Source organism: Vicugna pacos, chromosome 5 (assembly GCF_048564905.1).
Source record: "Vicugna pacos chromosome 5, VicPac4, whole genome shotgun sequence".
Lineage (NCBI taxonomy): Eukaryota > Metazoa > Chordata > Mammalia > Artiodactyla > Camelidae > Vicugna > Vicugna pacos.
This window is the reverse complement of record NC_132991.1, coordinates 76,920,399-76,946,607: the sequence shown is the minus strand read 5'-3', so window position 1 is coordinate 76,946,607 and position 26,209 is coordinate 76,920,399. Positions and strand designations below refer to the sequence as shown.

At 40.3% G+C, this 26,209-nt stretch overlaps 1 protein-coding gene across 3 annotated transcripts in view; it reads left to right on the top strand.

The window, feature by feature from the left end:
• Window positions 1-19,651, top strand: part of MYO1B (myosin IB) — a 166,943-nt gene extending 147,292 nt beyond the window's left edge. Inside the window, exons 23-31 of one of the 3 annotated variants that reach the window (XM_072961578.1) lie at window positions 55-141; window positions 1,935-2,021; window positions 5,365-5,439; window positions 6,799-6,933; window positions 8,815-8,921; window positions 11,478-11,610; window positions 11,968-12,120; window positions 13,546-13,673; window positions 18,332-19,651. In XM_072961578.1, coding sequence (XP_072817679.1) covers window positions 55-141; window positions 1,935-2,021; window positions 5,365-5,439; window positions 6,799-6,933; window positions 8,815-8,921; window positions 11,478-11,610; window positions 11,968-12,120; window positions 13,546-13,673; window positions 18,332-18,455 — 1,029 coding nt within the window. In that variant the 3' untranslated portion in view covers window positions 18,456-19,651. The remainder of the gene's footprint in view (window positions 1-54; window positions 142-1,934; window positions 2,022-5,364; window positions 5,440-6,798; window positions 6,934-8,814; window positions 8,922-11,477; window positions 11,611-11,967; window positions 12,121-13,545; window positions 13,674-18,331) is intronic. The other 2 variants (XM_072961577.1, XM_072961579.1) reach the window with 2 other exon arrangements.
• Window positions 19,652-26,209: the final 6,558 nt, after the last annotated feature.

The window sequence follows — 26,209 nt, the reverse complement described above, 5'->3', positions numbered from 1 at the left end:
AGTAACCTTTCTTGCCTTAAACTCTTCTGTGACTCCTTTTCAAATGCATCACAGGCGCGAAGGGAACTGAGCCGGCTGAAGGCGGAGGCTAGGAATAAACATGCTATTGCAGTTATTTGGGCTTACTGGCTTGGATCGAAGGTACTTGAAATGCACATCCCATCACTCCCATCCTGGAATCTGCAGTAATCTGTCCGTACCTCCAGCGTTTCAGGGGATGGAGGCCCACAGTTAACCGTGGCTCACACTGGTGCATGTTGTAGCCGCTAGATTTAATAAACCTGGAGATGCTAGTGCCAAGAGTGCACTAGGAAGCTTAAAGCATGTGCAGGGAAAAAAAGACTAACTGCTCACTAATGAGACACTAGCATAGCTGTTTTTTGTTAAACTGTCAAATAACATGCATGTTTAGTTTCCTTTTTTTCTTCCCCATCCCCCTGATGTATCCTGGCAGTCTTAGAGGTGTTTTGGTGTGTTGGAGGTGGGGGGGGGCATGTTGGAAATGTTAAGGTTTGGGTTTCTTTGGTCTTCTGCAACATATTGACAGTAGAAACGCCTTTAACGCATGCTTTAAAAAAATATTAATCCATAAATGAAATTGTTTTTAGGCTCACTGTGGCAGCTATTGATTATTGTAAGCAAAATATTATATGTGAAAAGAATTATCATCTGTGACTTAATAAAAGCTATGTTCATGCAAAGCTAGCTATAATTGCCCCTGAAGAATCCCAGGAATTTCAGCATCAGCTGTTTGTTTTCAGAAACAAAGGCCTCCTGAAATACTCTCACTAATCCCCAGGCAGAGTCGTGGGCTCTGTGAACATTTCACAAACCCCAAGGGACAAGCATTTTAGATGTTTTTGTTACTTAGAAAATCAAAGGTCATCTCTGCTAAAAATGTGTATTCCAGCTAGAAACTCAAATACCCATAACAGTCCTATGTTTTCAAGTCTACCTTGTCAGCGTTATAAACCCATCTTGTGAGAAAAATGAGAAAAGTCAACATTTGCTGGCATAAAGATCTTAAAACTTGCCACAAACAAACCAGAGTTGTTCGTTTGTGTTTTCCCCTGAGAAATCGGTGTGGAGCAAACCAGTTCTTTTAATAAACTGAGGGAACTGTCTTAGCAGAGGCAGAGGGCGTCTTACTTATCCCTGGGACCTCTCCGCTGAGTGAGCTCATTTCCCAGTCTGAGTACGACAGTGTAATGAAGCATGAGTGCCTGTCTATTTCTGTCTTTTAAAACAACATACCTCAGATGAGTTTTTCCCCAAGTTAGTTTTTAAACCTATGAGTTGTTTCACTTTTTATCTTGCTTCGGTATATTTCACTTTTGGAGCCTTCACTAATACTGAATTTTGATACGTGCCACTTCTAACTGGGAAGAATTGGGGGTTTTTTGGTTTTTGTTTTTTTGAACTACAGAGAAGCAGCCTTTATTCCTTCCAGTTTCTAAATGATTGTTCACAAGAATTGTCTTCTTACGCACCCAAATGAATGAACTCAGAAATTCACAGCCTCTTTGGCCCCATGGGCTGGCAGCAAGGGGAAGTCTACTGAAATTAGGTGCCACTCAGAGTTCTAAGGCTTTGATGGGGGAGGGCAGAAGGGAGAATGTGGTGAAGGAAAGGAAGAGGGAGAGAACAGGGGAGAAAAAGGAAAAGAATGGAAGTAAGGGAGTGGAGGGAGTGCTTCCCTCAGGTACCACACAGATGGCTGGCCATCTTCTGGGACTGGGCCTTAACGCATTGAAAACACAAGGTACCACACAGCCTTCCACTGATGCTTTGGGTTTAAATGATCGTGCACCGTTTCTCTATCATTCTGAAATCCTTATAAATTGGCTCTCCTGTTTGGTGGGGTGTCTTTTTTCTGGTCATTTGTGCTATCTGCATTGGGCCGTCTCTTTTATTTACCGTCTAAAACATTCTAGGCTCGAAGGGAATTGAAACGCTTGAAGGAGGAGGCTAGGCGTAAGCATGCAGTTGCTGTCATTTGGGCTTACTGGCTTGGACTGAAGGTACTTCCTCAACCCCTTCTTTCTGTCCACGGTGAACTCAATGAAGCCCAGCACCTACTAACCCCGATGAACCAATTATGCTTGCTCTTGGTCTGCACAGTCTTTTACAATGTCATCCTGCCTAATTTTGTTTCCTTTTGAGAACAAACCTATACACTAATATTTTCTGATTTTATTGTGGTGTCTTTCTTTAAATCATAGATTTAAAGTAATAGCATGTTACTTTAAATAGTAATATAAGTATATTTTTCCCAAGATATTTGGTTATCCAAGTTCTGTTTAATGCTATCTCTATGAGGATGAATGTTTTTTCTTTTCGTTTATGAGACAGAGTTACAGACGTTGAGCTAAAAGCTGACCCACCGTCTGCGGTGACCAGCCTGGGGATATTGGGCTATTGTCACCCTTTATCCTCCTATTCTGTTCCATTGCCGGCTCCTGGGGCAGAGCTTTCTTCAAAGTGCCTGCCATTCTAATTGTTCAGCATAGAAACCAAAGGGTTTTGCATAAATGTACAGATTTTGACAAATAAGACCGGCAGTGGATCATTCAGGTTAAAGAGGACTTTTGATTTGAATGCCTTCTAATTTAGAGCAGGGTTTATTTCAAAGGGGTACTAACCATTTGAGGTGAGGATGCAAATAAGTAAACATGGCTCCAAATTCTGAAAAACCCTGACAGTAATCTTAGGCAATACAAGGATTTTGTGTTCCTAATATTCAATAACTCATCACCACAGGGACCCAGCCACATTGCTGTTTTGGGATAATTAGGCCCCCTTTTGACACTTCCCCTTTGTTGTTTTACTTGAATATTAGAGTAATTCATTTTTTTCTCAATATTTGAATGTCATCCAGGAAACCATTGACTCTGAATCTGGACAGTGTTAGCAGTATCTATCTGTAAACTCTGCTTTGAACAACCTACATTTTTTTCCCTGAAAGTTTAGCCTATAACCTTTAGTAAATTAACTTTGTGATTATAATAAATATGCATCAAGTTATTTTTGAAGTAATTAAGTAACTTAAATATGAATTTAAGATGTTCTATCTCTCGAATTCTAAACAAGTTCTGTAACTACTTTTTCAAAGTCAAAACTAAGGATTTTATTTCCCATTTGATTCACATTCTAATTTGCATTCTAATTTTCATAAAGAAAGGAACAAACAACATTGAGTCAGGATTTTTACTCTCTATAATGATTTCTACCAGCAACATCAGATTTATCTTCAGCGTTCTGGATTTAACTAACTGCATATGATTTTAAAAGCACTTTCATATTAGAGTGTGTGCTAGCGTCCTATAAACCAAATTCACTCTTTTAGCCTAAGTTATTTGGGCTTATTCTCAACATAACTGTCTTTATTTTTCCAGTTTCCAACAGAACAGGATTGTTTTAATGTTGCCATTATTATTGTTATGAGATAAGATTAAACTCGTTTGAAGACCAAGAATGTAATAATTTTGTATTTTTTTAAAAAGAATTATGTTAATAGGAACTGTAGTTTCACCCTTATGAATGATTTGATTGTGAAATTGATTATAAAGTTCAATGGGACCCTTTTTAGGACCCTTGGGGCCCATGAGGGGGACCCATTCTATATGCCAGCATATTGTCACCAGGCCTTCTCTGTCTGTAGCTGTATTTCAGGAGAAAGGGCCTGTCCCGTGAAGTATCAAAAAGCATGTTGCATTGAGCTCAGTTACAGTGACGTTCAAGTGAATACAGGACTTCTAGTATATTTCTAAGGACATGTTTTCACGAAACCTTACTTTAACTTCTCTGCTTTCCTACACTATTATAATTTCAGGAACCAATGAATAGGTACCTTTTTTCTTCTTGTTACTTCTGACCTTGTAAGTTTGAGATTTGAAATAGTTACGAACAACTCAAAAGCTAAAAGAGAAATGAGCATCGGTAACATGGAGTATGAATTAAAGGAGAAACTGTCTATGTGGTGTATGGGAGAATTTTCAAACCTTAATAATCCACAGGTGTAGAAAATAGCGCTGATGCTCACATGCCCAGAGGGACCAGGCAGGTCATGTGTTGAGGGAAGTAGCAGATGGAAGGCGGGTTAGGAACAGCCGGCCTCATGCAGTTTGGAGCGTGCGGCTCTCTCCTAAGGCAGCAGCGGCCACTCTGGTGCACTTTGTCCTTGTCATGTGGGACTGGAGCTCACTGTTGCTCGATATTAGAAAATGGTAAGAGAAACCCGTAGTCTGAATTCCTGTGTGAAGTTCTTAATTTAAAAATGGGCATATGAAACATTTGTCTGCAAACTCAATTTGGTTACTAGGTTGCTAGTTTATAACCCCGAATGTATAAATATTTTGAAAATGTGCAGTTAAACCCAGGAAGCTAAAGATACAAGAAAAACATACATGATGTCTGAATTACTCAAATAGGCTAATAAATTGCTAAATTCTAACTCTCCCGTTTATAGCTGGATGTTGATAAACGTTTTAAATATTTTCCCCTCAATTTCAAAATTTAACTATCATTCATTGATTTAGCAAGCACCTCGCTCAGTTATTTTGTTTGTTAGACATTAGTATACAAAGTAGGGGAGGGTGTAGCTCAGTGGTAGAGTACATGCGTAGCATGTACGAGGCCCTGGGTTCAATCCCCAGTGCCGCCACATAATAATAATAATAATAACAACAACAACAACAACAAACAACTGAGTACCTCCTCCCACCAACAAAAAAAAAAGCCAAAGTAAATACAACAATGCAGCAAGGAAGAAATAGGTAAACTAAAACTATAATATGATTATCTTAAGTGCTGTGTTAGTATTCAGTAGGAAGTTTGGTGGGAGTAGGAGTGAGAGAAAAAGTAATGGGATTAAATGGAAGATAATGGTCATTCAGAAGCTTCTTTTTAAACTCTCATTTTCAGAAGCATTCAGTTCTCAGTGTGCAGCAGTAACGTCCTGTCTTCATATGCGAGGCTTTGGGAAACTGCAATATATTTCTTCAGGCATTTTTTGCCTTTTAAGAAGAATCTGAAGTGAAAATTACCGTAGATGATTTTTCCTGGAATGTATTTTGATTTGTGATGGCTTTGCAGCTATGCCTGTCTCATCCGCAGGCTCTTGAAAAACTAGTTAAGAGGATTTAAAACATCAAAACCTTCCGGTATTACCTTGCATCTCTTCATTTCTTTTCCTGTGACTTAAAATCCGCTGTCTCAGTACGCTCCATTTATTTTACTATATACAGAAAGACACTTAGAAATTTACTTGTTCCGTCTATTTTCGTTTTTAATAGAGGTATATCATCTTTGTGGGCATCTGGTGGCCACACGTTAACCTCCGCATTCTGGGGCTTCTTTTTAAAGGTTCGGAGGGAGTACAGGAAATTCTTCAGAGCCAATGCTGGAAAGAAAATTTATGAATTTACGCTTCAGAGAATTGTAAGTTTACACTTTATATGTGCATCATTCGCATTATTGGATTAACTAGTTAATAGCACCAACTCATATGTGACTTATTTGGTAGCAATTAAATCATAACTATGACAGTTAGGGTTTGTGAACTTTTTAATTACCTCTCTTCAAATTCAGGTAGAGTGTGTCAGAAAGAGCTATTAGTGGTCTGTGCATGATTAATAAAATAATCTTCTTTAACAGAGAGAACAGAATGGGGAGAGTGAACCCCAAAAAGCCAGATGTAATTTTAGCTGCTGTAACAAAAACACATGGGCTATGTGGCTTAAACAATAAACATTCACTTCGCACAGTGCTGGAGGCTGGGCAGCCCACAGTCAGGATGCCAGCGTGGTTTGGTTCTGAGAAGTGAGGGCCACTCCCTGGTCTCCTTGCCTGACAAAGACGAGGAGAAGCAGGCTCTTTCCTATCTCTTGTAAGGGCACTGATCCCATCCTGGGGTCTCTACCCTCATGCCCTCTTCTCAACCTCGTGACCTCCCCAAGGCCCCATCTCCTAAAACCATCCCACTGGGGGTTAGAGTTTCCACAGAGGAATTGGAGGGGAATGCCAAGACCTTGATGAGCTGCTGCAAAGGCAGTTGGCAAACAAGTTAGTGGATGGAGAAGTCAAGGAGAGTGAGGTGTGCCCCTCTCCCAGGATGGATTCCAAAGTTCTCCTCCGTCTCTCAGAGAAGTCGACGTAGTGGGGTGAGGAGCGCAAACTCTGGAGCCAGCTTGGCCACCACTTACAGGTGTGTCATCTGTAGAACAGGGGCAGTAATAGCACTGAACTCATAGAGGTATTGTAAAGATTAAGACAAAGTCACGCTGTAGAGCTCTTTCAGGGCCAGTCCCACGTCAGGTACTCCAGAGCCGTGCTGTCCCTGAGAACGTCCTGCAGTGACAGAAATGTTCTGTACCCTTATGGTTCAGCAGAGTAGCCACAAGCCGCACGTAGGACTGATGAACCAGATTTTTAATTTTTTTAATTGCTTAAAATTTAAATAGAAATAGCGGCACATAGCTAATGTGGGCTGCGTGTTAAACGTTGCAGCTCTCTCGTGTGGACTGGTGTTAGTATTAATGTTCACATTGAAATTAGTATGAGCTATTAGCGTTCGTATTCTGCTTTTCTCTTAACCATCTGGTGGTGCTCGGATTTATCCAGCCAATATGGAGAGTAGAATAGGGACTTTCCAGAGGAGTCTTATGGACTTAGAAGTTTTATGGACTAAAACTTGCTAAATTGCACTGAAGACTGGTTTGTTTGAGTCTGGTTTATGTAAAACAATGTGCTTTCTGGTATATTTTACTCATCTGGTGTTTTCTGTCAAACCCAACACAGGTGCAAAAATACTTCTTGGAAATGAAAGCTAAGATGCCTTCCTTGTCTCCAATAGACAAGAATTGGCCACCAAGACCTTACCTATTCTTGGATTCTACTCACAAGGAGCTGAAAAGGATTTTCCATTTGTGGAGGGTAAGAAATGTCTTGTGATGTTTTCTCAGAGATGTCTTACCACGCATTTTGAGTGTCTGAGAGGTGCTAGGTAAAAGCAGAATTTTACCAGCTTTCTCCTCTGCCTCAGGGAGAATTAGTTTAAGACTTTGGAGTTTTTGAACCGTGCACCAGGCTGGGCTCTCTGTGAGAATCCTAGAGCCCTAGGTGGCCTGTGGCGCCGCCTCTCCGTGGTTGGAAAGGAGAGCGTGTGGTTGCATTGTCTTTCCCTTACAGATTCCAGTAGCTTTCAGGTGGTTCAGTTTTTTGTTTTTGTCTTTCTTTTTGTTTTCATCTTTATTTGAAGAAATAACAACCAGGGGTAGAAATAATAAAATTTGAGCATCTTCATATGAATAGTAAATTCTCGCAAATTGTACGATTTTACTTTCTACGTAGATATACGTAGACGTACATGAGAACACACACATTGTGATGGACTGGTGGGAAAAGCTCTAAAGTCACCCCCAAATTAGAGAAAATAAAACTTCCTTCTGCTTGAACTAAAGGGAAACTGAAAATCTATTTGATTTGGGCTTATATTTTGGTTAATTTTCAGTGAGAGCATAACATGTAATTTAGGTGGTGCTGAGCGTGGAGTACATGGGGTGCTTGTGTAGATGTTGACTTTATTTCAGTAACGTAGTTGGTATATGGAATGCTAAGTATATATCATTCTGATAGGATGAAATCATTAGGTTGAAGGGCTCGTATTTAGTAAGTGAATGATTGATTGATTAATGGATATGTCTCCTGGGAAACTCTTTCCTGCCCAGTACTGTAGGCTTGTTCCTTAGCAGAATCATGTATGTATAGAGAGTTATTATCACTACTCAGAGTAATGATTGGTACCAGCACACGCAACCACATTCTATTCCCTAATATAGTGAGTTGACTTGGCAGGATTCGCCAGCATCTCAATGTCCATCTCCTGCTTTGAGTCTGACATGGGAACTATTTCAGAAATAACGATCCAGCACTGCTGATGCTGGGCACCTGCTCTGCCCTCTCCTGGCTCCTGAATCTTGTCCTTACCCCCCTTGGATTGGGGTGGAGAATGAGAGGGATAAGTGGATCCTGCTAGTGTGGGCAGCAATACTGACATTCCTTTATACGATTATGTGGGTGGTTCTCAACTGCCCCTGAACTGGGTTTCTTAGAGAGTTCATCTAAAGAACCTGGTCCTGCACCGCCCACCACCCATTGCCTCCTTTTAGTGCAATCTCAGTATCGAGGTGAATGGGAGATTTCTTGTGTCCCATGTCCACATCATTGAATGGTAATGGGGGATTCGGACCAGTGCTTTCCAAACTGTAGGTCAAAGCATATTTGTGGGTCATGAAATCAGTTTTGAGATTACTACCAACATCTTACAGTGAAATACAGTAGAACAGAAAATAACGGAATACATGATGTGCAAAAAGAATAAGCGTTGTTTTGTGACACTTCTGTGTCAGTTGTCTACGTGTGTGGATGTAGGTGTGTGCACTGGGTTGTGATGTACCATGTCTTTCCCACTGTGAGTCTCTGAAAGAGTGTGATAGCTCAGGACTAAGGATGTCCTGGGGCTGAAATCACAGTGGGAGGAAACCGTGTTCCCAGGAGGCCCAGGCCAGCGAGGCCCTTGTATGTTTTGAAGAAGCATCACAAATTCTGCAACAAAAATAATAGTTTTTATGACATTTTCCAAGACCAGCCTTTTAAAACTCAGGAAGGAAAAGTGCTTTTGGCCTTTTAAATGAATATTTAATACACAGTTACTCCTATTCTTACTGCTGTTAAATTTGCTTAGCACATTTAAGGATGAGTTATGATTTATTTATATGAGTGACATCTGTTTTCTCCCCTTTTCTTATCTCACAGTGTAAAAAATACAGGGACCAATTCACTGACCAACAGAAACTTATTTATGAAGAGAAACTAGAAGCCAGCGAACTCTTCAAAGACAAGAAGGCCTTATACCCATCTAGGTATTATGGTTTTGCTTTTACCTGTGTAGGTCTCTTCTAGTAGAGTTTGATTTTAGTAATACACAGATTTTTCATTTCATGAATTATTTTATGATCAGCTGGACGTGAACGTAACACCCTTGAGCCACGGCTTCCGTAGCACACGTATAGAAATGAGATCACCTTTATTGGCTTTACCCCACTGGCATTAGCCTGAACACTTCCTCCATGATTAGAAGTCGCCATTTAAAATAAAAACCACTTAGGCTATTAAGATAGATTTACATTGTAGATTCCCATGCGGTCTCCATAGTTCCATGGAGACTGGCTGGTTTCCAGTCTTCCTACTTTAATGGCTGGGTCAGACTCTCCTTTGTAAGGTAAATGAAAAGAATGAGCCAGTCTGTCACTTGCCGAGTGGTGCCTACGCACTGGCCTGTGGTGGCCTCTGGTGTCCTAACTCGCTGGGCATGACTCCCTGACCTCGGCAGCAAGTTCATTTCCTTTCTCGTAGACACCAAGTACTCAGTAAAAGAAGGAACAGCAATTGCAAATTTGCCAACTGAAGCTCTTGGAAAACACTACTTATTGGAGTAGTCTTACATAATATCTCCCAAGTTTATCATTTCCCCCCAGAATTCCTTTCCCCTTTTCATCTGGTGTTTATAGAAAAGCAGCTTGTACAATTTAAAGCCAAATCTGTGACAACTTTTAGCTTTTCCTATAGAATAGCATAGAAACAAAAAAATGCATTATATGCTAAGTATATGTATCACGTGTGTGTATATTCTCTATGTCTTTACACACATTTGAAAGCTCTTCCTTTTAAAGGTTTAAGTGGACATAAGTTGCCAGACTCATTTGCTTTAGATTTTTTTTTAATTGAAATATTGTTGATTTACAATATGTTAGTTTCTGGGGTACAGCATAGTGATTCCATTATACACTTATATTCTTTTCCATTATAGGTTACTATAAGGTGTTGGATATAATTCCCTGTATTATACAGTAGGACTTGTTTCTTATCTACTTTAGATATAGTAGTTTGTATCTGCAACTCTCAAACTCCTAATTTATCCCTCCCCACTGCCCTCTTTTCCTTCAGTAACCATGAGTTTGTTTCCTATGTCTGTGAGTCCGTTTCTATTTTGTAAACGAGTTCATTTCTGCGATTTTTTTTTAGATTCCACAATGACACAGCTTCCTTGGTCAGCTGATTTGACTACTTGCACACCCCCCCAAATCAAACACAATGAATAAATCCAGCGTTGTCCAAAGTGCCTGTAAATTACAGGAAATTATCTGTGTGCTTTCTCTAGCAACTTATTTCATTCATCTTTTTCTTTCTTTATCTTTAAATTGTTGAGTAACCTTCTTAATTAACATTCCTAGTGGATGACTCTTTGGAAGCTGGAGGGAAGGAAAAAAATGCATTTTTGAAGAAACAAATTCAAAGGCTGTTAGCACTTTGTATTCTCAAAAACATGTTTGAATATGAACAACCACCAAAAAATGTTAACATCAGGCCAAGTCCTTTTTGGGTAGTTTTAATGGTTTTCTGGGATGGTAGCATGCGCACCCTCCAGCACTGAGAGGTGGAATCACCTCCTCCCCCTGCCGTGTGAAGCTACAGCCCTTAGGAGTGCTGGCCTTTTCTGTCCTGGGAGCTGTGTAACGCTGACCACCTACGTGGATTTTCTCCCCTGATCCTCCACCCACAACACAAACGTTTAAAGTTGTATTTGCAAATTGCCAGAGCCTTATAGCTCAAAATGAAGCTGCATTTTTTTTCCCTTGGTGTCTTTGAAGAAGCCGCGCTGAGTGTCACCCGACGAGTCTTCAGGGAAATCAACATCTCAGTGCTGTGTGCACATGCGTGCCGCTTGCAGGAAGTGGTCTGTTTAGAAGAAAACCGCTCTGATTCTGAATGTTGGCCTCGGCCACCTCTGTCACTTTAGGGGCATATCCTAAGAGGGGAGGCCTGATTCTTCTTTCATGTATTACCTACTTGTAAGGAGCCAGAGTTACATGGTAGTATTAAGTGCTCTATAGTTTTCTTCTAAAGTGATTAGTCTAGTCTGTTCTTCTCCAGAAAGCCTATTGGTTTTCTTACTCACTGTGAGAAAATGAAGATTTTCTTTGGAGCAGGTGATGGCAATGATTCGTGCTCTTTTTACCATTGCTACATATTGTTTAGAGGCATTAGTGCATCCTGTGTAGGCAGCTGTTAACTTTTTAACAGTGGGTTAGAAGGAATTGCTCTTTCTTCTCATGAGACCATGCACATGGCTGCCCCTGTGAGTGATTTCCGTCTTGGTTGTTCCATGGGATAAGCTTTCTGTCAAAGTCCTACCAACCAAATGCCATGATCACATCAAAAATGTATTTGAAATATGTTTATGATTCTGTTTCTAATATTTAGGACAAGTGCAAGTAACGTGTACACAATTTATAAAATACATTAACTTTTTTGAAGTTGTCCCTCCTCAGAATCCATTGACCTGTTGTTACCTTCTTCCAGTAGTACTTCCATTTGAAACCATTTCTAATGGGAGGGAATTTTTTTTTTTTTTTTAGTGTTGGGCAACCATTCCAAGGGCCTTACCTGGAAATCAACAAGAATCCCAAGTATAAGAAACTCAAAGATGCTATTGAAGAAAAGATTATCATCGCTGAAGTTGTGAACAAAATTAACCGTGCTAATGGGAAGGTAAGAACGCCAGCCCTGAAGACCTATAGGAAGTGTTTATCGCTTGGGACAGTTTTCTGAATGTTAAAATTTGCGTTTCATATTCCCAGCAGAGTTACTGTGAAGGCAGCTATTTTCTCTTTATCTTTAAGCTTACATGGAATTTTGCTTGTTCTCTGAAAGTTTTGCGAATTAAATAGGTTATCTGTGTTCTTCTGTGTATTCTTGGTTAGCACAGGCATTCATGCTGAAAAAGATTGGAATAAAATGTGCATTTCTACAAAGAACTAATGCTTTAAATGCATGGACCATTTAGGGGTATTTTGATCATTGGTTTTATATCCTTGTTTTGTTTTGTTCTGTTTTGTTTTGTTGTAGAGTACATCCCGGATTTTCCTCTTAACAAACAATAACCTCCTTCTTGCTGATCAAAAGTCTGGACAGATCAAGTCAGAGGTTCCCCTGGTGGACGTGACCAAAGTATCGATGAGCTCCCAAAACGATGGCTTCTTTGCCGTCCACCTCAAAGAGGTAAAGCTTCAACTGTTGATTTGACTGAAAGATATCTGTGTTTGTCCATTCTCTCAGCCATTGATTTAAGGTGTTCCACATCTGAATAATCCTATTACTTGAAGTTTATGTATCCTTCTTAATTGATCTGCAGATCTGGGCTACATATTACTCCTATGTAAAATCTCAGACTTGGTTTTGCAATAATCGAATAAGATGGATGACTTTTATTAACTTGTTCACTTAAGTTCTAATCTCACTGAGTAGCTTTTGTTTACACTCGCCGTGATATGCATTATTGTAAGACTAATGCATAGAAATATCAAGACATTTAAAATTATGCTTCCTTCTGTTGTTTCTTCTATGTACTAACTTAGTAAATGTCTTCTTGTTCATCATTCATTTGGGGGTTGCTAATTAAAGGATGCAACTATAGTAAAACAACTGCCTAATAATTTTGACCTAAAGAAATCTTAATGTCAGCTTAGCCAGGACCTCCTGACTTGAGTGGAGTTGTTAAGAGTGTAGGCTCAGCGGTTGGTGTCACTAACTTTATGATGACCTTGGCCAAGTCATTTAACTTTAATATGCCTGCCTAATGTTTCTTCTTTTAAAATGGGGAGAATAACAGTACCTACTTCATAGTGTTGTTAAAGAGATTAAATGAAACACTATGTAAAGTGCTTAGCACAATAACAGTCACTGAAGAAGCAGATGTCAGCAATTATCACATAGAGGGACATGACCTGGCTAATAGATAGTAGCCCATTTAAAATTAGTTCAGCCTTCTTTCCCCGTGTGGGAAGCATATCAAATCCTAGGATAGTCATTCTGAGCCTCGATTACATATTAAAATATGCCAGTGCCGAAGCCGTTGCCCCAGTCCAGCCAACTCAGAGTTTCTTGAAATAGGGCCCAAACAGCCCATGTTTTGAAAGCTCCCTACATGAGTCCCTTGTGCAGCTAAGGTTCAGAGCTGCTGCCCTAGGATATTTGTTCGAAGTGTTGTTGTTGTTCTTACTTTTTTTTAGCCAAGTCACGGAGGAGTTTTTAAAACAGCCCTTTTCAGAATGAGTTATAGTTTAGGTCAGAGCTTCTCAAACCTGAATGTGCGAACAGATCACCCAGGGGGCTTGTTGGGGATTCGCGTGCGGTGGGCCTGCGGCAGGGCCCGAGCGCCTGCTTTCTAACAAGCTCCCAGGTGATGCTGAAGGTGCTTCTGGTCTGTCGACCAGCTCTGGGTAGCACGGGGTTAGGTCACCTTACTAAAGTGCTTTGAGCAACTTGGAAGAAATACTGTTTTTGTTATTAATGCTTATTGGGGAGAATGGATTCCAGTAGCTGATATTTTGAAGAAACTGTGAATATGTCCTCCGCCAAACCTGTAAACAGGTACCTCCGAGCTGTGTTTAATTATGATGGCCTGACTCTTATCTGTCCTTTCAGGGCTCTGAAGCAGCTAGTAAAGGAGACTTCCTCCTCAGCAGTGATCACCTGATTGAAATGGCCACCAAGCTCTATCGGACGACCCTCAGCCAAACCAAACAGAAGCTCAATATTGAAATTTCTGATGAGTATGTTCCTGAATTGTTTGAATACGCCTTTTCACTGTCAGCTTTATTTAAATTTTAGTTGAGCGATCGGATCTCGTTCACTTTTTACAACTACTGCTTACTAAGTACCGAGTGTGCGTCTGGCCTGTGTTCTGGTGATAGATGAGTGACACTGACCAAGTCCCCACTTTCCCATACCTGGCATCCTTGTGGAGGAGACAGATAGGCACAAACGAAATAATGAACAGGTGACGTGACTGGTTAGTGACAAGTGCTTGTGGAGGACAAGAAACAGGTTAAAGGTCAGACGGTGCTATTTTTGATAGAGTGGGGATGCCTCTCTGATGTGGTGACACTTGAAATCTAGGGAGATGCCTGCTGGGTGAGGCAGCTGGTGCAGAGGCCCTGAGGCAGGAGTGAATGTGGTGCTGGAGTGAAGTGCTGGGGAAGGACCCTGGAGCGAGAGGCTGAGGGACCCGGCCGTGGAGAGCTTTGTAGTTGAGGTCCAGAGCTGAGATTTTACTGAGGCTGATGGAAAGCCATTATAGGTTTTGAGCAGGAGTGTGGCATGATCTGATTTCTGATTTTCAAAGATCGCTCTGGCTGCAGGGTGGAAAATAACTAGGGAGGCAAGAGTGAAAAATAGTTATGAATCTCCCTGAGCTGTCGAGGGTGAGGACGAGGAGGCGTAGGCTAAGGAGTGGGAGGCAGTGAGAAGTTGTCAGATTCTGAAGGTAATTTGAAGGAAAACAAGAGAACCTGTTAACAGATTGGGCGTTAGGTTTGGAGCCTTAGCCCAAATGGTACCATTTACTGAAGTAGTTGACACTGAAGAAAGAGGGGTTTGGGGGTGACTGGGTGGGATGGAATCAAGAGTGCCATTTCTGGATGTGTTATATTTGAGGTCCCTTTTTTCACATATAAACTGGAATTATAGAATAAGCATTCCGTGTTGACAAGGGTTCGCTAGTGCCAACACTACTAGAAATTTGAAATTTGCTTTTTCTGCTTCAAATTAGGGCTCTAATTACAGACATATTATTTGCATGCAGGTTGGAGCACCCCCTCTATTTGTTACATGTATCAATATGAGATCATTTGAATGAATTTTCATTACTATGTTGATTGATCCTTACTTGATTACTTTTTCAATAGAGTGTTTACTATCTGCTTACACACTTCCTTGTGTGTGAAGATTTGCGTCACCTTATTGCTCAAGAAATCATTTTATTTTCTAATTAAGATTTTGCCAGCCTGTTCTGTTTCAACTCTTTCTAAAAGTCTTGCTAAATAAATTCATACCCTCTCCTGTCCCCTTGTAAGCCAAGCTAACTCTCTTGATGTGTTAGGATTTATAGACTAGGAGGTTCGTGGTTTATTCTCATGTACGCTAAGAACGCTGTTTAGATCTTGGGGGGCAGGGTTGGCCTTTATGTATATTCTACTTTGGGAAATTGCAATTTAGACAAAATAACTTTCCTTATTACTGAGTTCTTTCTCATAAGACAAAGAATATTAAGAAAAAAGAGAATGGCTCATTGGGTTCCAGTCAGTTAAGGTTTTAACCTCTTAGGGCTGTTAGATCTTTAAACTCCCTTTAGTTAAAATTTTTCATGACTGGGGAAGCTGGGCTTCTGTTTTGGCGGGACTGGTAATTCCCACTCATCGTGGAAAGGGAATGTGTACTCCAGATGCAGAAGCTCCTTGGTGTATGGATGAAGCAGCCTTGCAGTTGGTCCACTGCATTAGTAAGACCATCTTTACAGAGAAGGTCACACCAACATCCAGGCCACAAAGGATTGCTGCCTTTAAGCATCTCCCAGATTGGTGTTCTGAGAGCACTGCCTTTGCGGGCTGTTAGCAGTGATGGGCTGTGAAAAAAGTGTTCTCCGGTGGAAATGTCTAGTCCTTTTATACAGCACTTCCCAGAGCCTCTTGCCGCCCAGTATATCTCTCCTGAGCAGCTTTTGGGGGATGCTGTGTGCTGTATCAGCCACAGAACCCCACCAGCGGCTCTCAAGGTTCTGTTCAAGGCACACGGTCTCAGAACACTGATGGGGATTGTTTGCTTCTGGGCCGCAGGGACACTGCCTTGTCACAGAAGAGGGTGTGATGTTTTATTAGACGTGTAAGCTTTTGGTCAACACGCTTGTCTGAGTAAAGATTCTGTGTGGCCACGTGATGAAAACAAACATTTAGGAGCATGATAAACTGGCCCATGACACCTTTCCTTCTCCTATTCCCAATTACCGGTTGGGCCTGTGAAAACAAAGTAGCTGATGGAACCTGGCGTGCACCGTGGTCCCTGCCCCGGCAGCACAGAAAGCTCCGGTGCAGAGCAGTCCTCCCTTGTGGCCTCTGTCTCGTAATCTCTGGGCAGTCTTACCCAGGGGTTCTACTCTTTTTTGGAGAGCATGTTAAATTTAAACAAAGGTTTTTACAGTCACAGGCACCCCTGATGTATTTTTGCCGACTGTACAAACCAGTGTTGTAAACAGCATGCAGTTCAGTGACCAAAACCTTCCTCAGTGCACCCTTTTCAGAAGTGGAAGAAGTTATCCTGACAAACCCAGTCTCCAAAATCGTTATGGATGAGCTGGATGTCAGTTTATAGGAGGAGAGTCAGAGGCCTGTATCACCCTCAGAATGGTTTTAACCTGCGCATGTAGAAGTGGGAATTGGATTCACTGACTCATCTGCCTTGTAATCCCCAGTCCATAAACTCCCAAATTGTTCTATCTGCAAATAGGTTGCATTTTAAGGGTAACCTTAGATAAGATCTATAGTATTCCTAAAAATGAATCTATAATGTTGAAATCTAAAGTGAGTTTTTCTAGTAACTATTTTAAATATACATGTGTATATATGTACATGTGTATACATGCAGGTGTAATGCACACACATACACGTGTATCTTTTAAGTTACACGGTTGTTTTTCTGAATATTTTAAATCCAAACAACCTGTGTCCCTTTTGCTCTGGAGCTCGAACTGGTAGTGATGCTATGAAGTGATGCGTTCGACAGTATTGTTTGCTGGAGGAGGGTTCTCGGATCCTCCGTGTCTTTACTGTGGGCCAAGCTTCAGTTTTCTCTTCTTGGAAATAGAGATAAGTAATAGTGCTTACCTCATAGGATTGTTGTAAAGTTGAGTTAATATATGTAACTTACTAAGAAGGACACGGTGCATAGTGAGTTCCCAATAAGGTTTAGTTACTGTTACTTCTAGAGTGAATCACGGTCATGAATTGTGGATGTGGAGACAGCATATGCTAAAGTTATTGGGGAAGGAGCTCCCTGTACATTTATTACAATACAAGTGGCTTTTAAAAATGAAAATATAACAATATTTGATTTTTTAAATGTATGTATGTAGGTTGAACTTGATTTTTTTTTTCCTTTGAGGCCCGTAGATATGAGTGTATACGCCGGAGAGAGATCTCGGGCGAAGGGAACTGTAGCTCCTTTTTTCAGTACTTCCAAGTAGGAGAGCAGCAGCCCATTTAAAAGCTCAGAAGTACCACCAGTACGTACAAGCTCCTGTGTCACACTTCACTCCAGTGATGTGTTTGCAAAATGTGGGCTCCTTGGACCTTGAAATGGAGACTAAAGCACACAGAGCAGAGCTGTTGTCATGGAGGCCAGTGAGCATGTGCTCTGTCATGGTGTTTAGAGTGACTCACTGAGTTACATGCTGGCAACTCATTAAAGAGTTCCTTGAGAAACATTCTGAAAACATGGTAACATTATACTGATTCTGATGGTGGAAAGGAAAGAGTCCTGGCCTTGAGCTGGGAAAGCCTCGGTTCTGGTCCAGCCCTGCTGCTCTCACGCCGCCCCGGTGATGCCGTCTTTGAGGGCAGAGACCTCACTCATTTTATACATCCGAGTGGCCCTCGCGGCGCCCAGTCAAGGGGGAAGCCAGTCACTTGTTTGTTGTAGGAAGGTGTGACAAACACTCTGTGGACGAGCACCTGACTGCTGATGGTCTGTGAAAGGAAAGGCTTGAACTAGAATGTGGGTTCCCAGAGTGTGTTACATGTACCGCTAGGAGAAGGGGAGGCTTTAGGTGTGCACGCATAGACTTTTACAGTTTTTATATATTTAAATGGATATTAAAAATATAACTGGCAAATCAGACTCATGATGTCATCGTTTTTATTCCGTAGGTTGCAGCTATTTTGAAATACATTTATTTAGGCTAGAAGTAACTATTAGCATAGTTTGTGGATATGAAAAAATGTGTAGGACGTATGTAAATAACCAGTGTTTGAAAACGATAGTCTGGAATGCCTCTAGACCCCTTTTCTGAAGTTCTGTATTTCATTTTCTTAGTTTGTTGATCATTTAATATTTTGGCTACGCAGAAATGGAGGCACAAGGGAAAATAGCATGTTGGTCTTTCCACTTGAAATGTGGACATAATTATTCTTAGTCCTTTTTACCATATAGGAATATGATGAGCTAATGAACTTGAGTTTACTTAGGCCTAAATGGTAGCCGCTGGAAGCAAAATGCAGTGTGATACCTGATGGTATGATCCTGTGTCTAGAAGGGCTGATGGAAAAGGGGAGTGAATACTTGTCGAGGTAAATAAACATCCATTAACAAAAGTCAGCGTTCGTGCAGTCATCAGCTGCTTTGGGTGTGCTTTTCAGTTTGTCTTCTTCTTTCCTCCTAGGTTCCTGGTGCAGTTCAGACAGGACAAAGTATGCGTGAAGTTTATTCCAGGCAACCAGAAAAATGGGAGTGTCCCCACGTGCAAACGAAAAAACAACCGTCTCCTTGAAGTCGCTGTCCCTTAACTGGCTCCTCCTCTCTGCTTCATGGACTTGTTTCTTTGTAATAGTGCAATTTGGTTTGGTTTTGTTCGGGGTTCATTGTACGTTTGGGAATTGCCGAAGGCTAATACTGTTAGAGTCCCTTGGCAAAATAAAAATATTTGACTAATCAGTTTTTATTATTGAAATAGTTTTAACCCTTAAACTACACATTCTGTCCTGGGACAGGGTTGTAGAAACTAACAGTATCTAAGCCATGTCCTTTCGTGTTCTTTGTTTAGTCATTATGTTAGATCTATGTACCCTAAAGCAACGTATTACTCATAAATCATTAATAACTCTAAGTATAGGAAACGGTCTTAAAAGATAGTGCATTTATTCATCCACTATTTATTGAATGCCTGCTCTGTGCTAGGCACTGTCCTAGGTGATATGAAAACTTATTAGGAACCTTTTTGTTTGTTTTAAAGCCATTGCGTTCAGGCTGGTTTGTGCTGGCTTTACCAGGGCTAAGAGAGTTTGAAAATGTTGAGACCAAAACAGAAACTGCTGATGACAGACAGCATCGTTAGGAACCCTGTAGTGTGATCTTTAACAATATGTACTTCAAGAAGGGCTGGTCCTAGGAAGTAGAAATATACGACAGTAAAGTGCCTCTACACGTGGTTCCTATTTGAAAAGAGAAAACTGACATTTGAACAGGACTTTTAATTTGTTTGGATCTTTTGTAATTGCTTTTAACAGTGGAAGACAGTCGTTCTTATTTTAGAAAACAAGACAGAAGCAGATCCAGTAAGATTATATTTTCCTGTTCCTGGTAAACATACATGATCCTAGATATGCTAATATCTGCAGAGTGTTGTTTTCACCCAAATTCGAGTAAGTATTTTAGACAGCTGATACAGTGTAGGGCTGAAGCCTTTCAGAGAGTGGCAAGAGTTCTGTATGATGTGCAATAAACATCCGAGATCTTTTTTGAAAGTTTTATTTATAATATACACTTTGTATGCGAGAGGTGATTAGTACAGGATGCGTATTTTAGTCAAGGATCAAAATGGTTTGTGTTAATTTGCAGGACTTCCCTCTGTCCCCTAAATTTACAATCAGGATTCATTTTGGAAACTACATTTTAAACTTTGAAATCAAACTGTTTCTTATTTGGGAAGATAATGTATATACATTGGTATGTTAAATAATAAAACTGTTCTAATTTGGTGCCATTTCCTGGATCACAACTGTATTTTTGTATTTCAAGCTATTTTCTTATGTTGTGTGTCAATGTATTGTCCCACGGAAAGGCTTCACAATCCAAACATTGTATGTTCTCTGTGTAACTGAATTTCACTTAGCTTTTATAAATCAGAAACATTCATTGAAAGTATTTTCTGGGGATTTTCTTTTAATTTTTGAACTTAAAAAATTGCTCCCATAAAGAAATTCTCAGAAGCCTTTGTGTTTACTGGTTCGGGTAGAGGATATAATTACTTTCTTTCTGTCTTCTCCAACATGGATCTGAAGTGGTAAGACTGATGATTCCTGAAATAGGTGAGTAGGACTTTGGAACTGAGAGGTGTTTTGTTTTATTTTGTTTTTTAATGTTTTTTAAAATATGTAATGTATTCACATTGTTCAACATACAAAAGATACAAAAAAAAAAGATACATAATACAAATTCTCCATCCCATCAGTCACCCAGCTGCTCAGTTCCTCTGCTCCTCCCTAAAATTAACCATTGTTTTCAGTTGGTTTTACATTATTTTATATATATGCTTACAAGAGCAAATAAAATAAGAGATCCTTACCTTCCTCCTGCTTTAGTTGACAAAAACTAATGTGTTATAGATACCTGTTCTTTACTTTGCCTTTTTCAGCCTCCATTCTTTTTATAGTGGTGCAGTCTCCTGTTGTGTGACGCACTGTAGTGTATTTATCAGGTCCCCTACTGATCATCACTGGTTGTTTCTTGAATGGAAGTTTAAGGCCAGGATGGAGAAGACCAGTATTCCATGGGTCTACTTATTTAATTTTCCCAAATGTTATTTTTGCTTGATTGTTCCTTATGATTAGCAATAATAACAATTAGCAACAATATATAGAGAAACCATTTTATCTCAAACTTTGTAGTAGATGTTCTTCAAAGATTTGAAAACATCTCTACCAAGTAGTTTTAAATGAGAGTATTTTTGTATCTACATCCATCAATTGTAGTCTTGGCTATAAATGAGATCTTCAATAATTTCTGGTCATGAAATTCACTCTAGGTGGATTGTGAATTTACTTGGTAGAAATTTGTTTTTTGGACTTGAGCAAGAAAGCTTCCTTATGTACCAGGGTGACATTTGCCTCCTTCGAGTTTCCTAAATCAAGCCAGCCATCCGTGAACAACACAGCTGGAAGTGAGAGTGCTTAGTGCTTTGAATGTCTGTAGTGATGCCTCCTTTCTTTTCCATAGGGAGCAGGCTGCTGGCTAAGGAACAGGTAATTGCTGAGATCAATATTTAGAGATTTTCACCTTAGAAATCAGATACTAAACCCTGGTTCTCAATCCTGAGTTTAGAATTAACTGCCCCTAAGAGGAACCTAAACCATGTTTTTGTTGGAAGCCCCTTGCATTCACTAGTGGGGAAAGCAGTGATACCTTGACCACACTGAAAATGAGGAGAGAGCCGCCACGGTCCTAGTGACCCTGTCTAGAGCAGTGTTTCCTAAAATGTGACTAAGTCAGCCTGAGTCAAAATCATAAGTAAAGCTTGTTTTAAAAACAAAACAAGTCAAAAAAAAAAAAAACCCATGCAGATTCCTGGGCTATATTCCTTCCCAACTGACTCAGAATTTCCAAAATAGAGTTTGAAAGTAGGCACTTTAAAGAAAATTTCTAAGTGATGAGGCACATGAAAGTTTGAGAATACCAAGACAAAATGAAGAGCTCGTCTGCAGTTAGACCCAGCCACCTGTCTTACCAGATGATTCTTATCACACCCAGGGGGATCAGGGCTGGCCTAGAGCATCCCTGTGGCTACGCCCGGCGTTGTCAGCTGAGCTTTCAGCGCTGCCCACCCACCCCCATGCCTGAGTAGAGGTTACTGACCAGCTGTAGCATTGCCGTTATAGCAGGTAGGCATCCAGTACTTCTGTAACTTTGGGTTTCTGTCACTGTCCTGCAGTGGCAAATTAAAGCATTGGTGACACTCCAGATTTCCTGTGTACCCTGGCCACACCACCAAAACTTGTTCCCAACTACCACTTAAGTGCCCAGCTCCTGAAGTTACTTGTAGATGTTGGTGCTTGAAGAAAGTAGCCAGGTAATGAGGACCAAACATCAAACCATGGTAGTTGTCAAGTTTGAGATGCAGTTGACACGGTTACTCTTTCTTGACATTGACATCCATCTACGAGGGAGCAAGAAAGGAACATGGGAAAGTTACTGTCTAAAAGACTGGTTACAGTTTTCTATTTCACCCTCTTGGAGTAATAACTTGGACCCAGGACTCAGACGTAAGAGCTTCAGCTGTAGTATGAATACCTTTGCTCATACCCCAGGGTGTGTCTGTGATGGCAGAGCACCAGGGCCAAGGGTTCTGAGAATCATAGACACATCCTTAGTGTTGAGGATTTGGCTGAAATCTAAGAGAATAAGCAGTTTTATTATCATGCCATTTCAATTAATATGCTGAATGAGAGAGCACTCAAGTTCATATAATTGAGTATAATTATGATAATTACAGCATAGTTTAAGATTCTCTGAGGCTAAATATAATAGACAACAGCATTTTTTTTCTTATATGCTATTTTTCATGGACTAGGTAAGGTAATTTAGGTTTTAAGAGTAAAAAGCACTTTTTGAAAAATGGTGTATATTGCTGGGGAAGGATTTAATAAATCCCGTAATAGTCTATTATATCAGGTTTTTACCAGAAGGCATTGTAGTAAGAGCCTTTGTTTTTAAGCTGGGCATTGATTTTCTATTAACACTACAGCACTCACATTCAGGAAAACGATTAAGTGCAGCAGGAGAGGAAGGGATGAGAAGGGATGACCATAGTCTCGCCCTTCTTTCCTCCCGGTGGGTTTTCATTGTCCATCTGAAGATTCAATGTTGAGGAGTCAACACACCATCATTGGAGGGGCTCTTTCTTTGGATCTCACTAACGATTCCACGTCTGTGCTCCTTCATCCTCAGGGTTTGCTTAGCTAAACCCTAGGAAGCCACAGCCTGGGCGAGCTGGCATTTGCTTTCTGGTCTCGTCAGCCTCTGCTCCAATAGACACTCAGTAGAAAATTAATCATTTTTGAGTTGTTTTCTTCCAACTCTTGGAATCATTTGTTTCATTCTCTTTGGTTTGAAGATCATTTTCAAAATCTGGAGTTCATCACAGTACAGTGTAAACCACAATCTCTTCTTCATTACTTTTTTTTTTTTTGGCTGCATGGTGGCCAGATCCCCTCTGCTGAGTTTCATAAAATTCAACAAAAATCTAACTGTAGGAAAATAGTCTCAGCTTCTCAGCGTTTAAGGAGGAAACTGGGAACAGGATTTAGTTCCATATTCACCAAAAGGCCTGGCAGTACTGAGAGAAATAATTATCATTTCACTTAGTTTTCTGATGTTTTTTTCAGTCTAGCTTTGAGATATGACTGACACTTACTTTTACATGTACAGCATAGTGAGTTGCTATATGTGTGTAGTAGGAAATGAGTATCACAATAAGTTTAGTTAACATCCATCCCCTCTCATAGTTGTTTTTTTCTTGGGAGAAGAACTTTCAAAAGTACTTTCTTAGGTCGTTTTCGCTTATACCCCATCCCAGTTCTTTTCAGTATTGGTCATCTGCTTACCATCTTTTGGGAAGTGCCTGTTCAAGGCTTTTGCCTTGTTTTTTCTGTTGTGGTTGTCTTTCTTTTTGGTCTGCAGTTGTATTTTGGATAAGAGACCTTTATCAGATCTGTGTGTGGTCTGTATCTTCTCCCAATCTGGTTTCCTTGTTACTCTCTTACTGGTGTCTTTTGATGAAGACATTCCATTGTAGTGTAATCCACTTTACCAGTTCTTTCCCTTAGGGTTGGTACTTTTAGTTTCTTGTTTGTAAAATATTTGTTTACCCAAGGTTAGGAGTATATTTGCCTATGATTTCTTTTAGGAGCTTTGTTGTTTTACCTTTCACATTTAGTTCTTTGGTCTACTGGAATTTATTTTTTGCTTTGTTTTTGAATGGCATGAAGTAGGGAGTGGAGATTCATTTCTTTTTTTCCATATGGGTCTCCAGTGGACCTGGTGCCTTTTATTGAAAAGGCCACCCTTTCCCCTCTATTCTGTTGCAGTGATGATGCATCTTTGTGTCAGTACTGAACTGTGTGCATCATTATAGCTTTGTGACACGTTGGCATAATCATGTTGAAGTACAATCCATAACTCTCCGAAGTCCTATGCTCTTGTGATAGGAGAGGGAAAAGCATGAAAACTAATAAATACGTACTTCCAGGTAGTTGGAGTAGAGGTAGTTGACTGGGATTCTAAAATAAGCCCTAAACATGAAATGAGCCCTTTTCTTTAGCCACAGGGACTGTGCATGGAGTTCCTAATGGGATCATATGGGGAAAGTAGTAAAGGTTTCCTTGAAGTAAATTAACAGCTTCTCATTTTATGTGATACTTTGGTTTTCCATTAACTCAGTGTTTCCTATCCATATCACCATCATCCTCAGTTATAATTTTCCATAATCTTCATAGAATTACCATAGAAGTGCATGGGAATATTTTCTTTCATTTTAGGTTAAGACTGCCTGTCTCCCAGATTCAGTCCTTTGGTGGTGGATAGTGAGCAACTTCTGCAGGGTTTTCTAACTCTTTAACAGTCTTTCTTATCTTATGTGATGATAACTGTTTGTAGGTGAGGCCAGATGGTGCTACAGGTGGAGTCCACATCTTTGGCTCCTTTTGTACTTTTTTAATTAAAAAAATGGTTTTTCTAAATAATTTCCTAGTAATCAGCCAATCCATTCTCTTGGATGCAGTTCTGAGCGAGTTAAATTCAGAACTGCCTAACTGCCTAAAATCAAAAATGATCACTGCAAACTCAGCTCCTTCCTGAAGCTGAGATTTTAATTAACAGAGAGGACCAGTAAAGGCGTGTGCATTTTTTTTTCTTTTTTTCATGAGGGGAAAATTGTAGGCAAAGGAAAACATGTTTAATATTGATTGTTATGTGCAACAGTAATTATCAATGTCTTGGAAAGTTACATGTGCCTGTAAGTCAGCTAGGAAAGAGGTTTGTCTGAGTCTAAGCTCATACATAGAAGGAAGAGGGATGGAGTTGTTGAGGCATCGCAGAGCAGAAAATTAAAATGTTCTTCCGTTTAGAAACCTGGAAGTAGTCCTTCAGCTACAAACTCTCCTTTGTTTATTCAGTAATATAATGTATATGGTAATATTGCCATTCTCTTGACTCTTCAGTCCTAACTTCTAAGCGGGGACAGTGTCATATTTAAGCAGGGTAATCATCAGACTCCTTTTCCCTGTTAGACCCCCTAAACATGACCTGAAATGGATTTTCTAAAATTTGAAGACAACTTTTAGAATAGAAGCTCATGGAAGAAAGGACTGTGCCTCTTAAACAGGACTCAGGACTGTTTCATTTAAATGAAACTACCTAATCCTTCCCGATGGGGGAAATCAGTAATTTTCTATTCAGATAGCCAAGCTGGCATTTTTGAGATTCAAGTCCAAAAAGGGCTTGACAAGTTTAATGCTGCCCAAGCATACCATTTATGCAGGAGGGGAGAAAACTTATTTCTATCTGAGCATTATTTTATAGGATTGGGGTGACTATAAACAAAAATGAAAGATGTTCATAGGTATCTTTTTTTGGAAAACACCTTCACTTTACTATATCTTTGAATACAAATGGGGCAGACGTTCTTGCACTGAGTATTGTTATGGACAGACTTGGCACAAATTAAGGTGAGGACCCGGGAAATGTCAGTAGTTGGACTCTAGACTTTCTGATCATCTCGGAGGCTGTCTGGTTAACAGCTGTCTTTACTTCCTTGCACAAGTCGGACTTGGATCTGAAAAAGAAATGGGATCCGAACATTAAAGGAAAAGCACTTGGGAGCTGTCGCTAAAAGATTATAAGAAGGGAAGGAAATCCACCCACCAATTTGTTCTTTCCACTAGAAAAAAATCCCCACAGATGAAGCTGCCATGTGGCGTCTTGAACTGCCCCCAAACCACACCAGACTCACAAAGTTTGTTTGAAAGAATTTATTTCAAAAGAGTGGTTTGATACAGATAGATGCAGATCTCTGTCCAGAGATGCCATTTCTGATGGGCACATGTGGCTAATTAGGAAGACTGGTACAAGGCTGCTCCAAAGTCACCGTTGGTCACATGGTTGCCGCTTACCTCCCAAACAAACCCATCTTTGAATACTTCATCCTTGGGGCGACCCCTTCAGGACTTCATTACACAGTTGACCCTTGAACAACACAGTTTGAACTTTTCACAGGTCCACTTACACACACATGCAGACTTTTTTCAATAGTAAATACTACAACACTACACGATCCACCGTTGATTGAATCCCTAGGTGCTGAACTGTGGTTACAGAGGAACCACGTGTATGGACGGCAGCTGGAAGTTTTTTGTGGACTTTGAAATGTGCAGAGGGTTGGCACCCGTTACCCCGTGTGGTTAAAAGATCAACTGCATTTTCTGCTGAGACATAGTACTTTCTAGTAATGAGAACTGCTCTATGTTGTGTGTAGAGATTTAAATTCTTA